The following is a 26,781-nucleotide window of genomic DNA, read 5'->3' on the forward strand; positions in this document are numbered from 1 at the left end:
AGCAGTTGAGATGGGCTAAAACTGGGATGCTCAACCCCCTCAACCTGCAAGCCAGATACAGTCCCTGGTGCTATGTCATCTAGTCCATGGGGAGCCCCATGGGCCATGGCCTTGCAGACTATATCACGCACACAAGTGGCAGCAGGGCCAGATCCAGCGGGCATGACTAAGAGATATTAGAATCATACAATCAAAGGACCAGAAGGGACCTGTAAGATCATCAAGTCTGGTCCCTGCCATGGGCAGGAGGTTATTGGGTTTACATGAGCTCAACAAGGTGCTTATCCAGCCTCCTCATGGGCGCTGTACTTTAAGAAGGATGTCTATAGCTTTGAGAGGGTCCAGAGGAGGGCCACTCATATGGTTAAGTGTTTACAGGCCAAGCCCTATGAGGAGGGACTGAGGGACTTCCACAAGAGAAGGCTGAGAGGTGATTTTGTGGCTGCCTACAAATTCATAAGGTGGGGCATAGCAAGGTATTGGAGATGCTCTGTTCACCAGGGCACCTCTTGGGGTAACAATAAGCAATAGTCACAAACTAACAGCAGATTTAGGCTAGACATCAGAAAAAACTTCTTCGCGGTGAGGGTGGCCAAATTTGGAATGGGCTTCCAAGGGAGGTGGTGCTCCCTACCTTGGGAGTCTTTAAGAGAAGGCTGGATAGGCATCTGGCCGGTGTCATCTGACCCCAGCACTCTTTCCTGCCCAGGCAGGGGGTCAGACTTGATGATCTGTTGAGGTCCCTTCCAACCCTAGCATCTATGAATCTATGAATCTCCAAGGATGGCGACTGTACCACCACTGCTGGAAGTGTGTTCCAGATTCTAGATTCTTCTTATGGAAAAGAAGTTTTCCCTTACATCCAGCCTAAATTTTTCTTTAGTTAGCTTGTGCCCATCAGTCCTCGTCCTCCCAAGGGGTGCCTTCCTGAAGAGTTGCTCCCCTAGATCTTGGTGCTAACCCCGACATACTTGTAGGAGGCTATCAAGTCAGCTCTCAGTCTTCTCTTACTCAGACTGAACAGATACAGTTCCCGGAGTCTCTCTTCATAGAGCCTATCCTCCAGGCCCCTAATCATATGGGTGGCCCTTCTCTGTACTCTCTCAGGCTTATCCACATTCTTCCTGAAGTATGGTGCCCAGAACTGGACACAGTACTCCAGCTGTGGCCTCACCAATTCTGAGTAGAGAGGGAGAAGCACCTCCCTGGATCTACTGGCAACACATTGGCTGATACACACCAGAGTTCTGTTTGCTCTGCTAGTGACTTCATTGCACTGTTGGCTCATATTCATCTTCTGGTCGACTGACACCTCCATATCTTGTTCAGATGCTATGTCAGTGAGTGAACAACCACTTATCATGTAGTTATGGTGAAGGTTCTTCCTACCCAGATGAAGGACCTGGCACTTTTCCCTGTCGAACCTCATCTGGTTCCATTTAGCCCATAGGACCAGCCTGTCAAGGTCATCCTGGATCCTTACCTTATCCTCTGATTTGCCACATTTCCCCACAGCTTGGTCTCATCCATAAACTTGATCATTGCTCTTTCTACTCCCTCATCCAGGTACTTGATAAAGATGTTAAAGAGCATGGGTCCAAGCACTGATCCTTGGGGCACACCACTGAAGACGGCCCTCCAGGATGAGGCCATCCCATCGATTACAACTCTCTGGGATCAGCCTCTAAGCCAGCTGTCCACCCACCTCACTGTAGACTGGGCTAGGCCAGTACCCTCCAGTTTAATGGAGAAAATCTCATGGGAAACAGAATCAAAGACTTTACTGAAGTAAATGATATCAACCTCATGTCCCTTGTCCAGCTGGTTAGTTACCTGGTCAGAAAAGGACACCAGGTTTGCTAGGCATGACCTACTCTTGACAAAGGTATGCTGGTTGCTTCTTAATACACTGAGCTTGTAATTGATGGCCTCCTTAACAATTTTTCAAAAAATTTTTCTTAGGACCAGTCAGACTGACCAGTCTATAGTTTGCAGGGTCGTTCCTCTTGCCTTTCTTAAAGATAGGTACCACATTGGCCCTGTTCCAGTCATTCCAGATCACTCCCAGGTTCCACGACTCCTCAGACAGCTTCACTAGAGGCACTGCTATGATTTCAGCCAGTTCTTTCAGGACTCTCCGATACAGGTCATCTGGCCCAGGAGACTTGAAAACATCCACATGTTCCAAGAGTACCTTTACCTGTTTGGGACTGATTTAATGTGGTCTGTTGTCTTCCCCATATTCCTTGGGCCTCAGACAGCTTTAGTCTGATTTCAGGAATACCAACGTGAAGTATTTAGGAGCTCTGCCTTTTTGCAGGGATCAACTGCAGGTTGTCCCTCCATATTAAGTAGGGGTCCCACAGCAGAGCTTGATTTTTTCTTGCTGCTTATGTACCTATAGAAGGACTTTTTGTTGTCCTTTGTTTCAGTTGCCAGATTGATTTCCATGCCTGCCTTGGCTTGCCGTGTCTCACAGCTGCAGATCCTTGCTATGTAAGTGTATTCCACTCTGGTTGCTGAACCATTTTTCCATTGCTTATATGCTTCTTTTTAATTTTCCAATAGTTCCCCAATATCCCTGTTGAGCCAAGTGGGTCTCTTGGCTCCTTTCTCACTCTTTGACTGCGTGGGAATGGCCTCTTTGTGAGCAATGAGAATTGCTCCTTTAAGGAAGCACCACCATTCCTGAACTCCCAAATTCTGCAGTTGCTGGTGGCAGAGGGCTTCTCCAACTAGACTCCTGAGTTTGCCAAAGTCTGCTCTTCTGAAGTCTAGGACTTCTGTTCTACTAACTGAATTCCCAGCCTTTCGGTGGATGGTGAACCTAATTAGATTGTGATCGCTGTCACCCAGAGTACCTCCAATCCTCAGGTCGCCTACCATGTCCTCCACTTTGGTCAGCACTAAGTCCAGAGTGGGTTTATCCCTAGTTGGTCCTTTCACAGCCTGTGTCAAGAACAGGTTATCAATAGCTGCCAAGAAGTAGGCTGATCTGCTGGAGCTGGCTGAATGGTCCTCCCAACAGATTTCAGGGTAGTTGAAGTCACCCATGACAACTAGGTCTTTAGTGCTGGCTGCCTCAGTAAGGTTACTGGAGAATGACTGATCGTTCTCCTCTTCTTGGTATGGAGGCATATAGTAAACTCCCACTATCAGGATCTCTCCTGAACCCCCTTGTATCTTGACTCAGAGAGTCTCAAGGGACCTCTCCCTACAATCAAACGTGACCTGCAGAGAGGGGTTCTACTCCCTGCAATCAAACATGACTTGCAGGGACGGGCTTCACATAGAGGGCCACACCTCCTCCCTTCTTCCCAACCAAATCCTTCTTATAGAGCCTATAGCCCTCAATATCCACTGCCCAATCATATGTATCGTTCCACCAGGTCTCCGTCAACCCAATGAGGTTAAATTCCTCTTCTACCAGGAGTGCAAGTTCATCCTGTTTATTACCTATGCTTCTGGTGTTCCCATAAAGACACCTGAGTTCTCCTCTAGCCACCTCAGGTCTTCTGTTACTCTTCAAGTGTCTCAGGGCATTAGTGCTCATCTAGGTATCCACTACATGGATGCCTTCCCCTGGGTCATCATGGCTAGAGGATTCATGTACAGCAGTGGAACCTTCCCTCTCTCCCCTAGACATGCCTAGTTTAAAGCCCTAGTTTAAAGCAAGTTGGAAATTCTTGTAGAGAAGAGCTTCGTCCCTCTGCCTGTGAGGTGAATACTGTCTCTTGCATGTAGACCACTGCCATAGAACTGCATACCAAGGTCAAGGAGTCCAAAGCCTACATGGTGACGCCATCTCTGAAACTTTTGGTTGACCTCCTCAATGCACTCCTCCCTCCGATGGCCACAGCCTCTAACTGAGAGGATTGAGGAGAAGACTACTTGTGCTCCTAGTTCCTTGAGCTTCACCCCCATGGTCTTGTAGTTGCTCATGATTCTCCCCAGGCTGTTTCTTGCCATGTATTGGTGCCCACATGGACAAGGAGCAGGGGGAAGTGATCCGTAGGGTGGAGCAGCTTAGGAATCCTCACCGTAACATCTCGGATCCTGGCTCCTGGAAGGCAGCAGATCTCTTGAGCAAGGGGATCTGGATGACAAATGGCTCCTTCTGTTCCCTGTAGCAGGGAGTCTTCCACGACAATCACCCTTCATTGTTTCCTTGGTGGGGGTGGTTCTGTCTTCGGTGCAGAGGACACAGATCCTTGTCCATCGGTGGTGTGAGGGCTGCATGGCTGTTGTGCACGGCTATTGGTGGAGCAACTGACACACATCATGGCTTTGGGGTGGACATAACAAATTTCCACTGAGCCTTGGTTGGGGCATCTTCATCAAGCCTGCTCTTCTGCCTGGTTTCTGTGGAGTCCTTCTCCAGGTGCAGGGTCTGGCAGTGAGGGTTGATCTCTGCTTCATGTTCTCTGTTGATTTTCAGTCTGTTCGCCTCCTCCTGGAGCTCCCTCACCCAGCCCTCCAGAGTCTGAACCAGAGAGCACATCCCACAAGTGGGAGTGCTTGTGCCCCAGATCCCAGTATCCAGCAAACGTGCCAGGCAACCTCCGAAGCCTGGAGGCAAGGGCTATGTCTGTGTGAAGGCTGGAACCATAGATTCCATCTGGGTAAAGACCTCCAAGGTACCAAGGGGGGGTGGTCCGTCCAAACCAGGAAGCCTAGGGGTGTGGCGCATACCCATCACAATATTACAGGGCATACCCTGTTCGCACAGTTCCTTAGGTGCTTGTTTAAGTAGGAGACCAGGTGGATGTAATTACCCCCACATGGTCCTCACCAGCTGCTGTTGCTGCTGCAGTGGCTTGGCAGACAAGCTCGAGTAGCTGCCTGCAGGGGGATCCCCTGGCTTTCCGGTTTCCCGAGCAGCTGGGGGATTTCCCAGATACCTCCCTGGAGGGGTGGAGGGCTGGTCCCTTGTCCCCTTTACCTGAGATCCAGTGCTGGAGGTCTACCCCTTGGTGTGGTGGGCTTTGGCTGCCTGGGGGGCACAACAGGCACGAGGTATGCCATGCATCTCTGCCGGGCGACAACTCAGAGTGCCTTCTGATGGCTCTTTTGCATGCCCTTCCATATGAACTTCTGTGCTAACTTATACGCCGGGCCAAGAGTGTGCCTGTTTGCTCATTATGTTCATGCACTCTGTTTGTATGGCTCACTGGGGGTTGGGCTAAGTAGGAGCTGTGGCCGGGGGGGGGGGGGGAAGGGGAGGGCACAATCCTACTCGGCTGCATTCAGCTGCCTCCCACCACTGGTCTTAGCTACCCGCCACAGTCTCTGCTTACCTCCTGGCTCTGTGCTGGGGGTTGGGGGTCCACCAGAGGGTCTGCCAGGGTTCTATAGCCCTCAGGGGCACAACGGGCTTCCACCCGTGCATCTCTGCCAGACAGCTAGTCCCAACTAAAATTTTTTTTTCAGTTGGGACCCTTTTAAAAGTTAAAATCTCACAGACTCTCAAAGAGAGTCTTGTGAGATTATGTGGGTGGCGCGTGTGTGCAGACGGCCACGCTGCGCTGCTTGCAGGGACCAGAGTACCAGATCCTACCCTAAGTGACGGAGAAGGGGGCCAGTGAGTACCCTCTCCCACTCCTGTGCTAACTCGTGTGCTGGGCCCAGAGATCACCTGTTTGTGTAGCTCCTGTCACATGGCTCCCTGGAAGGATGGGCTAAGTAGGAGCCAGGGAGGGGGACTGACCCTCCTTGTCTCCACTCAGCTGCCTCCCACCACTGCTCCTAGCTACCCGCTACAGTCTGCGCTTACCTCTTGGCTCTGTGCTGGGGGTCAGGGGTCTGTCAGCGGGTCCATCGGGAGTCTACAGTTCTTGGACATGCAACAGGCTTCCACCCATACGTCTCTGTCAGAGCCAGTCCCAATGTTGCTGGGCTCCAGAGCCCAATCCTGGTGTGTGGGACTGTGCAGGGGTGGCACAGGGCCCCAGGGCCCAAGCCCAGCATGCAGGACTGGTCTGAGGCACAGTGGGGCCCCAGAGCTTGATCTCAGCAGATGGGACCAGGCAGGGGCCCCAGAACCTAATCCTGGGTACATGGGGTTTGGCAGTGGTGACACAGGGCCCTATCCTGGCTGGTTGAGTGGGTGCAGAGCCTTAGGGCCTAGGGTTGCCAACCCTCCTGGATTGGCTGGGAGTTTACCGAAATTGGCATTGATCTCCTGGTGACTACTGAAAGCAATCCAGGAGATTTTAATAGGCTATTTTGATGCTGCATTACATCATGTTGGAAAAAAAAATCCTGGAATAGCTTCAGAGAGCTGGCAACCCTACTAGGGCCTGATCCATGGCATGGAGCTCTGGAGCCTGATGTGGTCTGTGAACTGGTCTCTCTCTACTCATCTGGCCTGCAGAGCCAAAAGTTTAAACTGCTCACTTAGCAATATTCTGGTTGTCAAACTAATCTAGCTACATGTGGCTTAGTCTGCATTATTCCAGTTATAGCTGACTCCTCCAACTTAACCAGGCTTTTAGAACTGTACTAAATACTGGTACTTAGAAGTGCCTGAGCACAGAGATCAGCGACTTTTTCAGAGTGGTGGGTTGAAATACTGCAGTTCAGTCCAACGTGGTGGGCCAGAGCTTCTGGCTCAGCCACTGCTGCTTCTCCCTGGCACCAAAGTGCCACCAATACACATGCAAACCACACACATCAGAATACCCCCCACCGCTCAAATATTACCAATATCTGAGCTTTGCTTGGCGGGCCAGATGGTGCATATTCTACCATCACATTCTTGAATGGTTTAACCAGAAAAAAAATGAGAGTACATTTGTCAGACAATCAAACTTACTGAAACGTAGTATGTTTCATTCCTAAAAACAGGATAACTATGGAGAACATAGACAGTAAAATAGAATTATGCAATGTGGCAGAAAAAAAGACTTCCAAGTTTCTAGTTTTTCTCCCTTTTAAACCTGATTTTTTTTCCTTACTGTACATACTCAAAGTTTTGTACTAACTTTTTAAAAATCCAAGCAATGAAGCTTACACTGAGTTCTTCGAAGCCTATCAACCCCCATCCCCACAAGCCCTATAGTTTGGCCAGGTAGTTATCTTTTCTTAGTTTGTTAGCTTCCAAAATTTCTATCTGTTATTTTACACATACATTACACAAACATTTTAGATTTATTTTTACAAGCATTTTAAACTATTTTTCAAAATTAATTATATTTTTTATTTTTCTATCCAAGTTGCTAAGATTTCTGGACTCCTTTGTATTACTACTTTGTCTTGGCCAGTGTTCCAAACTCCTCTCATACATACAATGTGTGCACATTACATGATTATGCATTTTTTATTTTCAATTAACAGATATTAAACCCAGCATTCTAGAAAATGGATTCCTCTGGTACTGCACTAGCAGTACCCAAACTATTTAAGAAAACCATGAATTAGGACTTTAAATCTTGATGTTGCCTTTAATCACGATTTTAAATTAACATAATGAATTTATGGCTATTTTTATTTGCCTTTTGTTTCTGCACTTCTAAAGCATGCCTGAATCTCATTTTCAAATTTTTTCCATAACAATTTAAAAAAAGAGAGAAAACTGTAAATCAATGAATGAAAAAAAATACAAGATTCTTTATAAAAATTACAAAACTTGCCAACTCAGACAGACACTATCCCTTCATTTCTCTCTCTCTTTTAAAGAAACAATTAATAAAAGCCTGGTACTTGTATACAAGAGCACTGCATTACAAACTCATGTCTATTACAGTTTTGCATATAGCCATGTTACCATGTAAGCGGGCTCCGCCGGCTCCGGGGAAATGCTCCACTCCCCAGCCCTGACACCATGGGCCTCCTCGCTCCCTGAGGCAATGCAGGGGAGCGGAGCAGTTCCCTGGAGCCAGCGGAGCCCACACCAGGCCCCCACCCCTGCCTCAGGGTGGAGCTTACCTTCAGTCCCATGCCACAGCCCAGCTCCTCTCCTGCTGCGTGACCTTGAAAAGTTGGTGCACAGCCAGACTTTTACTTGTGCGCGGCTGCACACGTGTGCACCTCAGAGGGAACCTTGGCTGGAGCCAAAGTCACAGCGACCACATGCTCTCTTCCACCCCCACCCTCATTCTTGATTCTAAGACAAGTGACTCCCCCAAAGTTAAACGGGGAAAAAAAAAAACCCTTTTCTTACTAATCAAGTAAATACAGTATATTACATTTTCTGGATTCCATGTATATCTGTGAGATCCTTATGTATAACATATAAAAATTTTTTTCCTATTGTGTGCGTTTTGTGTTTGGGGTAATCCCAAGTCTTAAGTGGATCCAAAGAAACATAAGATGACTTAAACCTGTAATCTCTCAAAATACAGGCAGCGGATGAAGGAAAAAGCACTAGCCAAGGAGTCATCAAAAGTGAATCTTTCAATACGGACAATACACAGCCAGCTTCTTACCAAGTCACCAAATTGAATATGCAGTCTACTCTGGCTACTCACATACAACAGAAGGAAAAGTCTCTTTTACTTACATTTTTCAAAGTCTGGAATCTGAGGCCTAATTCCCCTTTTATAAAATTCTTGCTTGACTCCAGTGCAATTCTAATAACTACAATGAAGTTAACTCCTCTGTAAGTGAACAGTTTTTTCATGTCTTGCTATACACTCGCTACTGGACTACTACCATTCCAACTGACAGGAAGGTCTGCCTTTAATTGATTTATGCTTCTTGCTGTCTGTCCAGTTCCCTGAGCTTCAATGAGAAGAGCACCAATTGGCCTGACTGCTCCTCTCCCATACGTTAAAAAAAGACACCAACAGCTGTCTTTTTTAAAATTGTTGTTCTATGTAATTGGATGCTGATTCCAACACAGTTTTACTGAAATCATTTAAGTGCTATGAGGACTCAGAGGCTCACCTCCAAGGACCTGATTACAAGCAAGGGGCATAAGAGTGGGATACAGTCTAAAATCAGTACCCATTTCCTCTCAGCTGTAGAGGAGAGAGCTCTGTGCACCTCAAGGAACAAAAATGAGACCTTCCAGAGATATTTCTATGTTCCTCCATAAATCCATGGAAGGTGGGACCTGATCATTCAAATAGAAGAATAAACAATAATCTATTGAAACAAAATAAAAAAGAGCTAAGGGCAAAAGTAAATAGAGAAACAGATTACTGCTGTTCAGTTCACAAAATCAAGTAGAAATTAAGTGAGAACATAACTTTGGAATTTGACAATGAAGCTATTTAACATGTTTATAGCTTCTTAAATTAGCAACTGCTTTGTTAGTGGGTGTTGGGGGTTGTGCATGTGCACATTCACTTATTCACACAGCTATAATGAGCTTGTGCAATGAAGATTTGGACCTTAAATAGCATTCATAACCCTTAAGAGACATGGTACCCAATGAACATGAATGGCCTTCTTTCTTACATACGTCTCCAATATTTAATTGCTACTGTTTTTTTAACACACACAGTTTAAATCTCAATATCAGCATTTAAGGGAAGATATAGGAAAACATAAATGATAAACTTTGCTTATGTATTTAGAAGCTGTTTTCTTTGGTTTGCACACAGGTTCTTCAATGCAAGAGAGTAAATATGCAAACTGCCTTCCTCTCCCAATTAACTATGAACTGACTTTTTATACCTATTTTTCTCTTTTTGGATAATGCACTTTTCTCTGCAGATGTGGTGCAGCAGATATTGCACCTCAGGCAGATATAGTGTAGATATAATGGCTAGTCTGAGGAAATGCATTCCTTCTTCTTTAAGAGAAATAAAACTATTCTTTATAGAGCTAAATCTGGAATGGATCTCTTTGGCTCAAAATGTATCATGTGTAGTATTTGCTGGTCCATAATTATGTGTCTAAAGTAGCACTCTAATCTAAGAAATGATTGAAATATTATACCAATGTTGCCAAAAAATATTGGCTCAGTAATTAAGGTTATTCCTAAATAGTAAAGAAACCATTGCTTTCTTCTGGTTTGCTTTCTGAGCCTTTTGGACATGTTTCACATATTTTAGTTTTACTCTGCAAATATGAGGAAACATAATTTCTTAAAAATTAAAACGGGAAAATGTATTGAATCCTTTTTTTCCCAATAGCTAAGGCCTTAAGAAAAGAACCAAATATCAAAAAGCTTCTGATAAAATCATGAGTGTTGGCAACACTATCCTATTCCTTCCTCTTGCTCTAGGATGCACTAGGTGAAATGCGAGATATTTAAGAAAGATGGGAGAAGATAACCATTCTTGAAAATGGGAAGCAGCCTTAATTTAACATATCAATATTGTTTCTTAAAGTGTAAATTCAGTGCATACAGAGTGGAAAAACAAAGAAAAATGTTAACAGTTAAATTAAAATACTTTAAGTAGTAAATATGTAGAATAATGTAGTGTGCTTTAGTTCTAACTAATATCCACTGTTATGGAACTACTGTAAATATTACTTCCTTGGTTTCAGATGACTATGATCCTCATTTGATTACAGCTCTTCAGTATTTAATGAGCATGGGAATCTATTATCTGCCTAGAGGAAAAACTGTGCCGGGCTGCACTTTATTGAAACCTGCAACGTACAAACAGAAATCAGAAATGCAAACACAGCTGCTGCAGCAAAGCCTACAGGATGAAAACAAGAAAGAAAAAAAGAAAAAGATGAATTCAGAAGTATGTAAAATATTCCATCTCCTGAGATTATTCAAATATCCTCCAAAAATATTTTGATCTACTTTGTCTTTAATTGGGAAATATCTTCTCTTTTATTTAAAGAAACTCTGTATCTTGTTCATTTTGACTGCATATACAGCAGCAATAAAGGTCAACGAAATATACTCAACTCCAGATATTTTTTGTAAATGGAAAGTGACATCAATTAAAACATAACCCTTCCCACAACACTTGATGCTGCAGATACTTTTAGGGGTTGTTGTTGCAGAGAAGCATAAATACAAACCAAACAATTCATAATCTGTCCTAATATTTGTTATTAATTATAAATTATTTAATATAGTATGAAAAAAAAAGAGAATCACTTAGCCAAAAGAGAAGACAAATGAGCATAAAATATATTTTCAGAACATTAGGGCAAGTCTTATTTACCATATCAGACTCATACAAGGACATATTGATGAGATTTATGAAAGAAAGGCCTGTATGGGATACAAAAAATGATGCAACAATTTAAGAGAATTAAGGACACAATGTTGTTTATATCCCTTTAATGACTCTCTGGAAGCCAATGGCTGGCATACACATTGCCATAGTATATTAGGTCAGGAATATTCTGACTGTAGGCACCAGTGGAATGGTGAAAAAGATCCATTTTTTCAGTGGCCACACACTTTTTTAGTATGCAACCAGCTTTTCCACAACTAATTTTCTCTCTTTCCCTGCTATAATTATATTTTGATTGAGATTTATTGATTGTCTAGTTTTAATTAAGTACACTTGTAGCATTTTAGTTGTTTTTTGTTGATGAAGATAGAAGAAACAGGATAAGGAAAGGGATATGTAATATCAGTTGAAGGTCCCAACCAACTCCTATATATAACAATAAAGGAAGTAAATGGAAGATGGATGTTATTTTTCTTAGATTTCCCTTAGAACACTGGTACAAACCAGTTATTGAAATAATATGCAGATGAGCAAAAAATAAACGACAGTGTTAAAGTTGACTGCTACATTAACTGCAAGTTAAATTTCCCATTATGTACCAATGCTGTGTTCTGAATAAATAACAAAAATACAGCGATGTCATTCTTGTATATTCATTTCTAACCAATAATAAAAACATAAAATGAAAATATAACTCTTTGTTAATATCTGATCTATATGCCAACTAGTTTGAGGTAAAGACATATATGGCCCTGTAGATGAATTTGCTTGAAAAAAAGTCTTTTGTGAATAAAGGGAGACAAAAAATAAAGAAGAAAAAGGGGGGGGGGAAGCTTTTTTACAATGTTAACCTGCGAAGAATGGCATTTTATAGTCTAACATTATCATTTTTTTTAAATGCAGAAATAGAATTCTTTACCGTCTGTAGTCTGACTGATGGTCCTCGGCTAAGAAGATTTCCTACTGGGCTGAAACTCCCTGTGAAAAGACAAGGCTGTGAATTTTTGCCTGTTATCCATTTCCATCTAATAAACCATTTTATTTTAAAAAACATTATGTTAGCAGGATACGGTTCATAAAACTCTAATGAAAAGCAGCAGCATCTTTCAGTTGCAACTACACGTCCTTCAGTTAGGAACAGTTGGAGGGTTTATCTAACCAACAGACATGACACAAGGTTAGCTAATCCAATATTTCCATTCAAATGATTCAGAGAAATAGCACAAGCAATGTCCACATGCCACCTCGTGCTCAGAACTGACACTATTATCCCAGCTACATTGCCTTTCTTTTCATTGAATTTCTGAGTAGAGCATACAAAGTTTTCTGTCAGAAATGATCACAAAACCTCTCAAAGGAATTACTTCCTTACTTTATCTGAAAGAATAACTATGTCTATTCTGTAGCTTCCTTTGATCATCTGAGTTTCTACCAAAACACATCTTGCTGTTTATTTTATTCACTCTCTACCTAGTGCATTTGAAAAAGTACTTGTAAATTCCTTCCTTTAGAAATTATTATATTGACTACTAAGCTCAAGAAAATCCTTTCATCATCTGTGGATTTATCTTTTTGTTATTCATTTTCTCTACTCTATATCTAAGAAAAGAAAACATGCTTAAAAGATAGAGACATCTGAAAATTGTTAAACATGACAATATTAAATGTTATCGCTTTACTCTAGACATTTGACCTTTTTCTTTATAAGTAGATGGTGCAAAGGGAAGTCAGGCTCCACAAACTTAAGCAGACAAGCTTTTCTGAATGAGAGACCAGAGTTCAAAACCTAGTTTAGGATTTCAAATAAAAGTGACTTCTGATATTTCACTGTAGTCTCCTATCAAAAAAACCCTTAACTTAGCACAAGTAGCAAAACATCTACTCATAAGGTGTCTAGAATTTGGAAAAAATGGGAATTTTTCATGTTAAGATTCAGGTGCACTGGCAAAGAACCATGGGAAAGCTTGTACAACCTTTACCTGCACTATTCTTGTCTTAAGCCAGTGGCATTAAATATATTCAGAAGGGATTTACTCATATATGTTTAAACACAGGAAGATATTTATAAATGTAATTAAGTGGTTGAAGCTCAAAGAATTAAAACTATTAAAGTTCTAATCCTGTATGGGTGAAGTTCCAAAAGGGGTTGTGCAATAATTTGGTGGCCAAACTGAAAAAAATCAAAATGTCTTTATTTTGGGCACTTTTTTAAAGGTGATAAAAATATATACCTAAATTTGGACATGGAAAGGTGAAAGGTTATTTTTGTAAAATGCCGCAGAAAACGTTTTCAACTTTTCATCATTTTGCTTCCCAAAACTATTTGCAGAATTTACCTCGTATATTCAATGAAAATTGCTAGACTATATATACTCTGCATTTTTGATAAATAAACTATCTGCGAAAAAAATTGATCAGTGTTAGTCCCAAAATCAACAGGCTTCCTATACACGTGAAAGTTACTCGCATACTTATGGATTTGCAGAGTCAGTATATTACTAAATACATTTTACGCTATTACAAAGAACATAGCTTTATCCAGGTAAATGTCAGTTTTCTTTAAGAAAAAAAAATCTTGTCCCCCAAATCAAGGTTAACATCAATGTTTTCAAGAATTTTAAAAAAATCTGATTCAAACTTTTTTTCTTTAAATGATTAAACATTGTACTGCAGAATCAAATGTGCTAGGTTATGTAAATCTGATGGTCAAATGAACTAGAAACAATTGAAATTGATTAGCCTATTTTACTTTTTCAAGACGAGAGACATGGAGAATTATTAACATGTGTAAGGACAAGAATTATTGTTGAAAAATTCTTTCAACTTTAATAATTTAAGGTGCTATTTGTAAGAGAGACATGGAATTTAAATGATTTTTTAACCTTATATTTTCTTCTCCATTTCCTTTAAGAAATATTTTTCTTGTTAGATTCTGAAACAATTGTCTTGTGTACCTTAGAACCTCATACTGGACACATGAATAACCCAGTTATGAGGGCTAATGTTTATGAGATTATATCCAGCCTGAATAGCCACACTGCCCTAAGGACAGGGCAAGAACCAAATTATGATTCATAGTTACAATGGAACTGTTATTGGTTTTCACTTACAGAAAGTAACATCTTAGAAGTATCCTCAAGAGACACTATAGTTTATGGTCTATCAGTATTACTATTTTGCTCCTTTAATTAAATGGGTATATTATTAAATTTGCCACAAACAAAAATGATTAAATCCTGACTTTAGAAGTGCAAGTGAAGGAGAAATGTTTTTTAGAAAAGTCCTTTAACAATATTTTTTTGGGTTTAAAGTAAGAAAACCATATAATTTATTCTTCTAATATTTTTATAATTCAATAAAAACTCAAGGAAGTTTATTAATAATTTTTTTTTGCTATTTTATTATCACTTTGCTTTAAAATGTTGCACTTATGAATGCCTATTCAAGCCAATAGTTGGGTGAGGCAAATGCTGCATACATATGTTTGAATGATATGGGAGAACTAGCAAATTGCCTGGCAAAAATGACAGGGGGGTGGCGGGGACAGAGCCCAGTGTTCAGCCCTGCACCCTCATTCCCCACCTTGTGCTAATCTGGCCCGCCCCCTTCAGGGCCACCCCATCCCCCCTGGCAGTTTGGGTTTGGGGCCAGAGCCAGGGCCACTCCCCCTCCTTTCCCCCCACTCCACCATGGGCCCAACCCCGTTGCCCCCCTTGCCACGGCAGCCCTATCCCACTTTGGGGCTCAGTCCACTCCCCCCCCACTGCTTTGGCTGTTCCCAACCCCCAGTCGGTGCGATCAGCCGCGGGGACCACTCCCCCCCATCACTGACTAGCCACTGGAGGGGCAAGTGCCTTCCCCGACTCAGGAGGCACCAGTCACCCATGATTATAAATCTACTAAAGAAAAAGAAAATAAACATTACAGCAAAGGAACTTAGCCGAATTTTACAACCTTCCAAGACAAAAGTAGAGGTTGAAACAGAAATGATCTTTCTAGAAAGAGAGCTTCAACATTAATACTTCGTCTTATCATCTGTCACTTCCAGGATCATCCTTTTATATTAATTCTAAAAGAAGTTCCAAAAAGGTTCATAGGAAAGTAAGTCTAGAAAGAACCTCACAATGCCATCTAGTCTAACTCCCTGCTCAAGACAGGAGCATTCCTGACTAAACCAGTCAACTAGTGTCTATTCAACCTGTTTTTGAAAATTTCCAAAGATAGAGATTCTACAACCTCTCTAGGTAGCCTGTTTCAATGCTTGACAACCCTTACTGCTAGAGACATAAATTACTCGTAAACCGGTATAAGTGATGGAAACCAGTTCAAATATGTCATACAACTAGGCTGAATAGATTTAGTCTTTGCAGGTTAGTCTAAACTGCAAAGATTGAACCAATAAGCAAATGAACAGACATTCACTTGTGATTCAGGAACTGCAGTTACATGCTTGGAGTGACTCAAGCCAGAAGCTGGGGGGGAGGCGGTGCTAAAGCATGGCTCTCTGGCACATAGCCAGCATGGGCTGTTTATTCGTTTCCTCTTCCTGCTGTCCCTGAGGTCTCTGGGATTTGTAGTTCACATTCACAACAGTAGGACTCTGCAGGGTTGCCGATCACTTTGTCTTCCTATTTCCAGGTGCCTCTGGGATTTGTAGTCCACAGTTGCAGCCAGCACTAAGTAAGCCAGCGGGGCAAGGCAGCTCTGTACTCAGGGGAAGGTAAATTTAACCCCCCTCCCTGGCCCCAGTCCCCAGCCGGGGTTTGCCTTTTGCGGGGGCAGTGAGCCAGCCAGTGAGCCAGCCCTCACTGTTCCAGGTAGGGAGCAGAGGGGCAGGGCCAGCCCTGCTCTCTGGTGCAGATAGCACAGCCCAGCCTAGGGCTGAAAAGCATGGTGGGATGCTGGGGGACTCTGATTTAACTTGAACCATGAAGGGGTCTGGGACATAAGTTTCATAAACTGGTTTGACCTAATTTAGTTAAGTCTGATACTACATTCAACCAGGTTTATCTTAAACTAGTTTCAGCTATTTTGAAACTGGTTTATGTACACTGAGCTTCTGTTCTGTTACAGGTTTAAACCAGTTTCTGATCACTTAAACTGTTTTATGTGCAACTTCTGTCCCTAGTGCCTATAAACCATTTTCAAAATGGCTGAAACTGGTTTAAAATAAACCTGGATAGATGTACTATCAGACTTTACTGATTTAGGTTAAATCGGTTTATTGAATTTCTGTCCTAGATCCCCTCCAAATTCAAGTTAACTCACGGTCCCCCAGCATCCCAGGATGATTTGCACCTTCCCTGAAGGCCTCCACCCAAGTTAGCTTTGGCCCAAGCTGTCTGTTCCAAATGAACAGAGGGGCGTGCTCTAGCGCTCCCTGGCTTCTGGCCTGGGCCACTGCAGGCATGTGGCTCCACTCCCAGAATCAAAAGTCAGCATCTATTCACTTTTATTGGTTCAATCTACACAGCTTAGACTAACCTGCAAAGATTAAACTGATTCAGCCTCGGACTTTTTGACCCTCTGTACTTAGCTATAGTCAGAAAATTCCTCCTGATTGCCAACCTAAATTTCCTCTGCTGCAGCTTGAGTCTACTGCTCTTAGTCCTTTCACCTACAACCACAAAGAAAAGCCCATCTCCATCTTCCATATAATCAGAATTTAGCTTTATGTGAACAGTAATAGCACTATCATCTTTTCATGAAACTGTTTAGCTATGAAACTATCAAGGATGCAATATTTTGCTACTATAGGAACATAAAATAACATGTTGCCATAAAATACTTCAAATAAGTCTGTGATTATTACATATTTTTTATGAGTTATTATGGCTCTTTGTCAAAACAAATCAGGCAATTCATGGGTTTTTAGCTTCAGTCATAATGGTTATGATAAACTGTACACTGAACTTTTGGTTTCAAGTATTCACCACCCAATGAAGCCAACACACACTTGTCGCCAGTTGGTCAAAGCTTCATTACATCTTCTGTAAAAATTTTCAACTTCCTAAATCTAACCTTCTTGGTCCCTCCTGAGATCTCTTTTCTCTAGATCCACTTGTTCTTCAGATCCAATCAATTCTGTGTCTGTTGTGAATTCCTTATCATACACAGCATTTCTACAGCCATGTTTGAAATGAATTTTAAGAGTAACTCATTCACAAAGGAAGGTCCAGTCAGCTAGTAGAGAGGAATGTCCAATGACTCTTCCCCAAATGGTGCTAAATAGATTTTTTTAAAGCAGTTCTGAACAGTTAGTTTGACATGGTTCCATGCTTGATGAAACTTGTCAATTATATTGAGCAGGTATGACTAACAGTCTCAACAGTGCTTACTTTGGTTATCCCTGATCCAGACTCTGCACAAACTTTCCAACTACTGAAGTTCAATATTGAAATTCAGGTCAGAACTTTCGGAGGGTATTTTCAGAATTGTTGCAGGCTATTGTCTGGCATCTTACAATGCAGATACTGGAACACTGACCAGCTGAGGCTCTCATATAGTTTGAACTATAGCTTGAGTAACCAAGTCTGCTGTAGAGCTAAGGCTAAATCATTTTTTTAAACCATTCTGCCTCTCCTAAACAGCCTTGCAGACACTTTAAGACAGATTCTATTCAACGTCTTAGTTGCATAAGTGACCTCAGGTACCCAAGTACAATTCTAATCTACCCTGCCCAAGTCCCTGAAATTTTTTTTTATGAAAAAGGTGGGTAGGTCTCCCTTCTAATGAGGATGCATTAATGGACTTTCAGGGTTTGAACAGAATGGACTAGTCACACTTAAGCACCTAAGTTTACTTAGGTAGTTTATAGGTGGAATAGAATCTGGCCTGTCGTGATCATGATGGGGAAGCATAACTCAGTAGCCCAGTATTGAGGATATTCCTCTTTAAGCATGCTGAGTTGTGGTTCCTGCTTTAGTGGTTGCTTGTGCATTTTGCATTAGTTGTTGGATAAATGCATAAACAATACTGGGAATAAGGGCTCAAACCCAGGGACTGAAGACCCTAACAGACTCAGTTTCATCCTTTTCTAACCCTAACAATTAGGCTACCACACACAAGTCAGTAGAGGCACCACCACATCCTCCTCATTAGCTGTGTTTTGTGAGGAAAGAGCAAATTGGTCATTTGCATTCAAAAGAATGACTAAGTGTCTAAGTGAAGGAAGTAATTTCAGGTTCAGAAATCGAGTATCATATAAATGCCTAAATCCAAGAGAGATGTAAGATTTGAGAGACACCCCTCTCTTTGGTGTTTCCTACTGGTCAGTTTATTCAACTTGCTTGCCACCCTCCCTCCCCCAGTGACAAATCCTATTTTTAAATGCCAAACTTTTCCCTGTTCACTGTAGAGGGAATTCAAGCAGCTTCCTCAGATTTGCAAAGCACTTAGAAGTTAAGCAGGACAACAAAGAGTATTCTTATGTTTAAATCTCTTCACGGATCTCTTTGTAGACTTTACTGATTAAGTGATATGATGCCGAAGCTCTTTTAGTAAATGATGTAATTTCTAATTGAAGCTTCTTGGAGAAAGGTTCTTTTACAGTAAAAGTCTTATGAGAAATGCAAGCCTATTGAATCACATCCTATTTTAATCTTCAACCCAGGTATAGTACAGGGGAGACAGACTCCTGTGTAACCATGTATGTATATACAATTTTCCCTCAGAGATTTTATCCTCACAACAATTACTTTGAAACAGATCAAACAGATTTAATTAAATAGGGTGAAGTTTGTTGATTTATTGGATAAGAAACTGTTTTCCTTTACTTCAACAAATAATCATAAACACTTTCAAAAGCAATGCACACATTTTCAGAAGTGATTTATACCAAATAAGAAGTTAGATTCATTTAGTTGACAGAACCTAACAACTTTTCACACGGAGAGAGATAGTTAGCCATGTTAGTCTGAAGTCTCGCAGGAAGCAAAGTAGAGATGCACTTTGCAGACTAGTGGTGTTCAACCTTTTCTCTGGCTGGCTGGATGGGTGGTGCCATGTCCATCTGCAAGCCAGATCCCACCAGTAGTCCCAATCTGGCTCTGGGGCCAGTGTGGTGGGCACCATCTGGTCCTGCAGGGGTAAGGTGGCACAGCCTGGCCCCAGTCCAGGTGCAGAGAGGGGTGTGGCCTGGTTGTTTCTGGCAGTGTGGGGTTGGGGTTTGAGAATTTGGTGGGGGAAGGGCGACTCATATTAATACCCACTGATGCCCCACCACCAAGTTTCCCGCTCCATGGGGAGCCCCAGGGGCAGATGGCTCTGTAGACTGCATTTGGCCTGTGGGCTGGAGGTTGAGCACTTCTGTTATTGACTAACTAAATCAAATATGCATACGCCTGAGGGAGGCAGTGGGACTGGGGCAGTGGCAGGTGATGCACAGCCAGGGCGGAGCAGGGGACGGAGTCATGGGCAGCTTGTCAGGGGGTGTGGGGTGGGCTCTAGCTGTTGCATGCACCCCAGAAGGGCATGGGGGGCATGTGTCCTCAGATCTGTGTGCAGGGCAAGGGCAGGCTGCTGCTGCGGGCTGGGCGGCACTGAGCTCTTCCTGGTGGGGGGGTTGGGCTGGGGCTGCATTCAGGGCGGGCGGCAATGGTGCTGCAGCCACCCCAAAATTCACCATAGCCCCCCTCCCAGTGCTGCCACTGCCTGCCCTGAGCACAATCTGGCCCAGCCACCCACTGGGAAGAGTCCAGCACCACCCTAGCCCCAGCCTGTAGTGGCAGCCCACCCTTGCTCTGTGTGCAGATACAGGGGCACATGGCCTCAATGCCCTCCCAGGGGAGCATATAGCAGCAGAAGCCACCCCCCCACCCAGATGAGCTGCTCGCAGCTCTGTCCCCTGCTCTGTCCTAGCTTTGCAGCGCCCGTCCCTGCCCCACTCCCTCCCTCACTGCTGAGACCTTGATCTGCCCCCCCACGTCCCTTCCCTCACAATAGATTTACCAGCCAGACCTGGCTGCTCTCCATATTGCCAGGCTGCGATCCTAACCATCTGCGTGCTGAGATATAGCTATGCATGCATGGGGCATGTATTGGCCACATTGGCCAAAAAAAGCCAATTTCCTATACAGTCAATTTTCCTTATATCCTTGCCGATCCAATATGGGACCAATGTATGGGTGTACCTTTAGTCGAGGTACTCAAGGGTAGCCCCACTCCTTGACAGGTCACCCATCCTCTGGTCACCATCTTGTGACTGGAAGTTTCACCCCCTAACGCCTGACCTTTGCCACTAGAAGTCTCCCTCCCCTCTCCCTTGCCCCCAGAAGTACTCCTTTTTGGAGGGGTGTTTGCCATCTTGGAACCAGAAAAAGAAAAAAAATTATATGCTAAAAGTCAAACATTGACAATAACATATTTTAATTTTATTTTAAAGAATATTTTTGCCCTGATTTGTGTGTGTTTGTGTGGTGTGTATAGAGGTGATTACATAATAGCTCAAAATGAGGTCTTACTCTTGTATAACATAGGTGAGTGTGGAAGGGCTGCGGGAGTTTGGAGGGGTGGGTATGGGGCTTGTGGGTGCTGTGGATGTGTGTGTGTTGGGTGTGGGGAAGGGTGTGTGGTTTGTGGGGTGTGTGTGTGGCATGTGGGTGCACGTGTGGTGGGGTATGTGTACATAGCAGTGAGCGGGGCTGCCCCCGAGGCACATGTGTATGTGTGTGTGGGGGGCGGCTTGTGGGGGTGAAGGTGTGACTGAGTGTGGTGTTTGTGGGGTGGGTGATTGTGTGTGGAGGAAGGTGTGGCTGTAGGGTTTACAGGGGAGGATTTGTGGGTATGGTGGAATGTGCTGCTCTGAGCCAGTCAGCCCCGCCCCCCACCCCGCAACACCAGAGGTGACAGCACAGAGTAGATGCAGGAAGCCCTGCGTGGGCTCCGGGCAGCTGCAACAGGGAACTGCTGTCAGTGAGAGCATGGAGGGGCCACTTTCCCCGCCCCATGTTGAGCAACAGCTTCTGTCTCATGCTGCAGCTGCTGAGCCTGGAGCAGGCGCAAGGCGCATGGGGTCGGGACAATGCAGCGTGGGTCCCCCCCCAGTACTACAGGGCTGGGGCTGGTGGTGGCAGTAGACGGAAGGTGCTGCCCCCACCCGGGCTGCCTAGAAAGGCAGTCCAGCTGTGGAGCCGCGCCAGCCTTGTGGTGTACTCAGAAGGCAGCAGAACATGCTGGGCAAAGACCCTCGATGAGCCAGATTTGGCCAGTGGACTGTCTTTTGCCCACTCCTGACTTAAACTAAGGGTGTCACACACACAGCCCACAGGCCATCTCCAGTCCTTGGAGCCATATAATCTGGCCTGTGCATCTCTGGACTGCCCCCATGTGCCACAAGTGGTGGATGCACTGGACCCAGTGCTATGTACACTTTACACAGCACAAGGGATCAGTCTGGGGTGCACACTCCATGCTGCACTGTGCTAGCCCAGCCCTGCATGCTGACTCCAGGGCTGGTCCTGATTGCATCATGCTGGAGCTAGCAGGCAAGGCCATTTGAATGCAATGCATGCCCTGTGCTGGCCCCCTATGCTGAGTATATTGGTCCCAGGCCTTGCTGTACATGTGGCACAGCAGGTCCTGGGCACAGGCTACATGTGACATCCTGGACTGACTCTCCTTCCCCACCACCTCTGCTGTCTCCAACACCGAGTCCAGCCCACACCGTGTCAGCCCCATGCGCTGTGTGCACAGTGAGCTCCAGGGCTGGTGTGCGCTGTGGGCCACCAAGGGGGTGGATGAGTTTATCACCCCTGACTCAATTTGCAGGCTGTCTTAGAGGGGTATGGTAGGTCACTTCAAGACTTATGACCTCTCCTCTACTTTCTTCCTTTGTTCTCCACCTCTCTCATTTCTGAGAATCTGTTTCTTTGAAAAAGATTCCCCAGGTTTATCCATAACTTTCTCGTATAGTTTTCAGTTCCTCAAAGGAACTGGTCATCATTGGAGTTTGTCCACTTTAAAAACAAATATATGCAGTCCCTCTGCCACCCAAATCTTCTTTTTATCTTCTGTATTAATCTATAGAAAATGTACAAAGAAACCTTCCCCCTTTTTACATGACAAATCAGATATATGGAAACTGCTTCCATACTATGTAAATAACTAAATGAAGAAATCAGCAACTTCTTCCAATTGTCACTTTTGTAGCTGGAATGCAGAGATTATGATCAATTTGACAGTTCCAAAGGAACAAAAAAACCCATCATGCCAAACAGAGCCCTAATGAAAGTTTTATTTTTACTGCCTCCCCACATTCCCCTCAAATTTCAAGGCATAAAAGCCTTAAAGAACAGTACTGACAGTTTATGCCAAAAGAATAATGGTGTCAACTATTCAAAATAATAAAATCTAAAAATTTGCAAGAGAAGGATATACTTCTTAAACAAATCCAGCAACTCCTGTCCAATAGTTTATTAAAGTTAGATACTGGCTTTAAAACTGGGTGTCCAGTAGAAAAGTATTGTCTGATCTGGATAGACAGAGATATCCAGTAGGAAATCATGCCTTTGGTATGCAGCCTCAGGCCTACTGCTTTTTATGCTTGTGGCTCAACAAGCAATTTTCCAATGGATGCACAAACAATAATGATTAGGCCAACTTCTGGCCAAACTGACCTGCACTAACACAAGCAACATTAACCTTGCATCTGGCAGCGGTATGCCTCACCAACAATCATATCTACCATGGGCAGAAGGATGACTCCTATACAAGCAGCAGAATATTCCTTCATAACAGAAGTGTGGAAAGGGATCACAGTGGCTTTATGAAGGCAATATATGTCATGGATTGAGTGAAATTGCGTAAAACAAACCTGGCCCAATATTTTTACAAACGTAAAAAGAAGCAAAAACTGTTTCATTACAAAAGAAAAAGCAATAAAAATCCCAGAATTTTAATTAGAGATTAAAATCAAATAGATTTAATAGGCTACACACCCAGCTAATTATTTCACAGTAAGCTTATCAAAACATCAACTACTACAATGTACTTTCTTGCAAATAAAAGTTCCTATAGTTCGTAAACACTGCAAGTAGTAGCACATGGCCAATGCCTTCTTTAAAGTAAGAACAGGTATAGAATTAGACAGGTCTGCATTATCTAAAGGCCTAATATAGACTGAGGACACAGTTTAGCACATTTAACCATTCTGATGTGTCTCCTTCCTACTTGTGGTAATAATGTTCCTAAACAATTAGGCGAGGTTGGATCACTGGGAAACTAAAAGTACTCAAAAAAAACCATTTTGAATTGCTCATAAGATCTTTTCTGTAATACTTCTTCTTTCTCAGGAATGAGTGCTTTTAAAGATATATTACTTGAACCTGGTCCTTTAGGACCTTTTGAAGTCAAGTTAATTGTGTTCATCTACTTCTGAAATGCCCCACCTTTCTGGAGATTTTGCTATACAACTGGGTTGCCATTACAGTTTTAGTATAGATTTGTTATATAGCAGTGTAGAACCACTTAGATGAGGTTACAGAAAGAACTGTTAACAAAATAAATAAATCAATATTACATTGTTAATAAATATAAACATTTATTCATATTTATATTTAAATAAATATAAATATGTATTTAAAATATTACATTGTTATAATTTTCCTGAATTAATTTTTGTGTCCTCCATATTGTGGACCTGGAGCAGGGGTGGTCAACCTGTGGCGCACATGCTACAAGTGGCGTGGGCAGCCTGTGTGTGGCAGGTGGCGAAAAGGAACAAAAAGAAGGGGAAGGGAAGGTGATCAGAGAAGCACTCAGAGAGGGCACGGGGCTTAATCAGCAGCATGCCTGCTCATATGGTTGCCCCTCACTGATCTAGAGTATCAAATTTGGGCTCCACTGAGTTACAAGATATAAACATATTGATAAAAATTAATTAAAAAAAGCAGAGAACCAGAACTAGGAAAGTGGCAGAGTCATGGATCCACAGGCAGAAATCTGCTAGTGGATTCTCTGACTCCCCTGAAGGTAGGTGGGGGAAGAAGCTGTATGGGATGTTCTGGAAGCAATGACCATATTGGGGTAGCTAGAGAGGGGGCTCTCCAGAAGAAGAGGGAGTAATGTTGGTCTTCAGTTGAAGGGAGGCTGACCCCAGGAGATTTTGACAGGAATTGTTGTGAAGCCTAGGTGGTAGTCTGAATGTAGGGTGAGGATTTTGTCAGTTTTGTTTTACCATACTTTGTTATCAAAGCAGTTGATCCTTTTTTCCTTTTTTATACTATTTTTATATATTCTTTTTTCTTCCTTGTAATAAACCCTTTTATTTTTCTGTTACTTTACCAAAGTGCCTGTGGTAAATCATGATTACTGGGCAAATTACTAACCTGGGCATATCCATTCAGAGTGGGGGCCAATAGAATTACACAAACCAGGGTATATCTCTCGGAGTATATCTCCTGACACCCTAGGGTTTTGTCACAGTCAGTTGGGTGGATTTCTTTGCTTATCAAATAGCTGAAAAGCAGCACTTACCATTTGTTGCTTGTGATTAAACTCCCTTGAGTTAAAAAAAATCGAGGTGCATACTAATTAACAACAGTTCATAACGTTATATTATTATGCCACTAGATTGTAAGTCCCTTTGGCCCCTGGCAGAATAAAACTGTGTGATTGGGGTCTGTGGACCCCAATTATATCTTGTATGTCTTGCCCTGCCAGGGATTTTGGAATCAAGCATAACATTCCTCAGATCTTAATCATTCAACTGCTGGGGCAGAAAACGGGATTGAGGGTATTCTGTCTATAGGTCCATTGTGCCCTTTCAAGTTTCTGGCTCCAAGCGCACTGGCATTGGAAAAGTGTGCTGGTACAACCTGCTACACCTGTTAATGGGCAGGGGATTAGCTATGTCCCAGGCCCTGGGGCTGCCCCCTCCCTGATCCTGATGATTGTTGGAATTGGGCAGGTGGCATTCCCAAGGTCTGGGACAAATGCCACACGTTCCCTTTATGATGTGATACAAACCAGCCACAAAGATGTTCCAAATTAAATGGAACTTCTATGTTCAGAGTACTGCCTAGGTCTCACAACAATTCCTGTGAAAATCTCCTGGGGTCAAGCTCCTCTCAGTCATAGTTAAGCTCTCTCAACCAGGAATCAACATTTCCCTCATCTGTCACAGGGAGCACCCTCTCAAGCTACTCCCTTATGGTCACTGGCTCCAGAACATCCTATACAGCTTCCTTCTCACCTACCTTCAGGGGAGCTAGAGAATCCAATATAGTGTTTCTGCCTGTGTTGATATTGCCAAATCATTAAATGTGGAAAATCTTTGTGACTGGCTTGCCATTTTACTGGGCCACAAATTGGCTGAATGTGTGGCATGTTACAATTTATTTTACAATTAACATGTTAACCATGAGATAAATGTAATATCTGCCAGGGCCCTTTCATTCACAGCTCTGTTGTACAAAGTGGAGTAACAAAAGTAAATGCAGGGCAGTTTATGCCTCACTCAGACTCCTGAATGGATGCCACAACCATGAATTTTTACTAGCTGGTAATATTTTCATGGATAGTAGATACAAAGTTTTAAGGAAAAAATGGCATATGCCATGTATCTTATTTTTTAGAAAGCAGTTATTTTTTCTTTAGAACTGCATTTTTGGACTTTTTAAACAGGATGCATGCTGGCCTTTTTTCAAAAATAATGTGACAATGGCTCTAATTCAGCAAAGATTTTTTTTCATGGAAGCCTTCTTACTGACACCAAACAGAGCTATTCAGAAGCTTAAAGTTGAGCACACAGGTAAATTTTGGGCTGAAACAGGGACTATGCTAGGCAGAGAGATATAAGAATAAAAATTAGGTAGAAAAGGAAGATCAAAATCAACTATTCTGCATGGTCCCTTCAGTTACTGGGGATAAAAAGAAAACCTTCCCCACCCTCTGCACTGACATCTTTGCAATGACTACTAGCAATTAAGCTAACATTTCAACTACAATCAATATCCCACTGTCAGTTATCTAAAGTACAAGCAGTATAACATGCTGCCTTACAGATAAGAAGCTACAACTCAATTCTTACACTTTCACTGAACATAGAGGGGCCATGATTATGTTCCAAATTCACCCATTAAAATTTTTGCAATGCAAAGTCGTCTTAGAGAAAATGACCAGCCACTGAATGTAGTAAACTTGCAAGTTTCTGTATTGCTCAGACTTACTTTTGAATACTGTGTTGACTGAAAAACAAAAAATGATTAATCTCCCCAATGAAAAACACCTGAATACATGCAACATGGTTATAGTCTTTTTGTTAAAGGAAAATAATTCCAGCAAACGCACATGCAATACTCTGGAACATATACATCAGCTATATCTTTGAGGTCTTTACTTTGACCACAATAGCCACTGTTTTATACCCAGCCTATTTTGCCTCTTGAGTTAGCAGTTTCAGCAAGCACAGAATATTCATTTCAGAAAGCATTGCCAGGAAATCCTATGACATCACAACTTGCCAACAATTCCAGAAATATATTTTACTAAAGCTCAAAAATGTAAGACCATGACCTGAAATCAAGACAGGAAAACCATAAAATACTATTTTTAATATACTCTAAATGAACCAATACAAATATGTGCATATTAGACATGCTTTACTGCAAGATTTTCAGAAATAAAGCTACAATTCTTAATGGATTTTTATCCATGTTATTTTTCAGTAAAGGTAAATGCTATTTGGTCA

General features: G+C 42.8%; 1 protein-coding gene across 5 annotated transcripts in view; it reads right to left on the minus strand.

Annotated features, from left to right (window-relative positions):
• AHI1 (Abelson helper integration site 1) overlaps positions 1–26,781 on the minus strand; it is a 221,902-nt gene that overhangs the window by 65,705 nt on the left and 129,416 nt on the right. For all 5 annotated transcript variants that reach the window (XM_019479611.2, XM_019479610.2, XM_019479609.2 and 2 more), the window contains exon 20: positions 12,013–12,071. In XM_019479611.2, coding sequence (XP_019335156.1) covers positions 12,013–12,071 — 59 coding nt within the window. The remainder of the gene's footprint in view (positions 1–12,012; positions 12,072–26,781) is intronic.

This window comes from Alligator mississippiensis, chromosome 1 (genome assembly GCF_030867095.1).
Source record: "Alligator mississippiensis isolate rAllMis1 chromosome 1, rAllMis1, whole genome shotgun sequence".
In the NCBI taxonomy this organism is placed as follows: domain Eukaryota; kingdom Metazoa; phylum Chordata; order Crocodylia; family Alligatoridae; genus Alligator; species Alligator mississippiensis.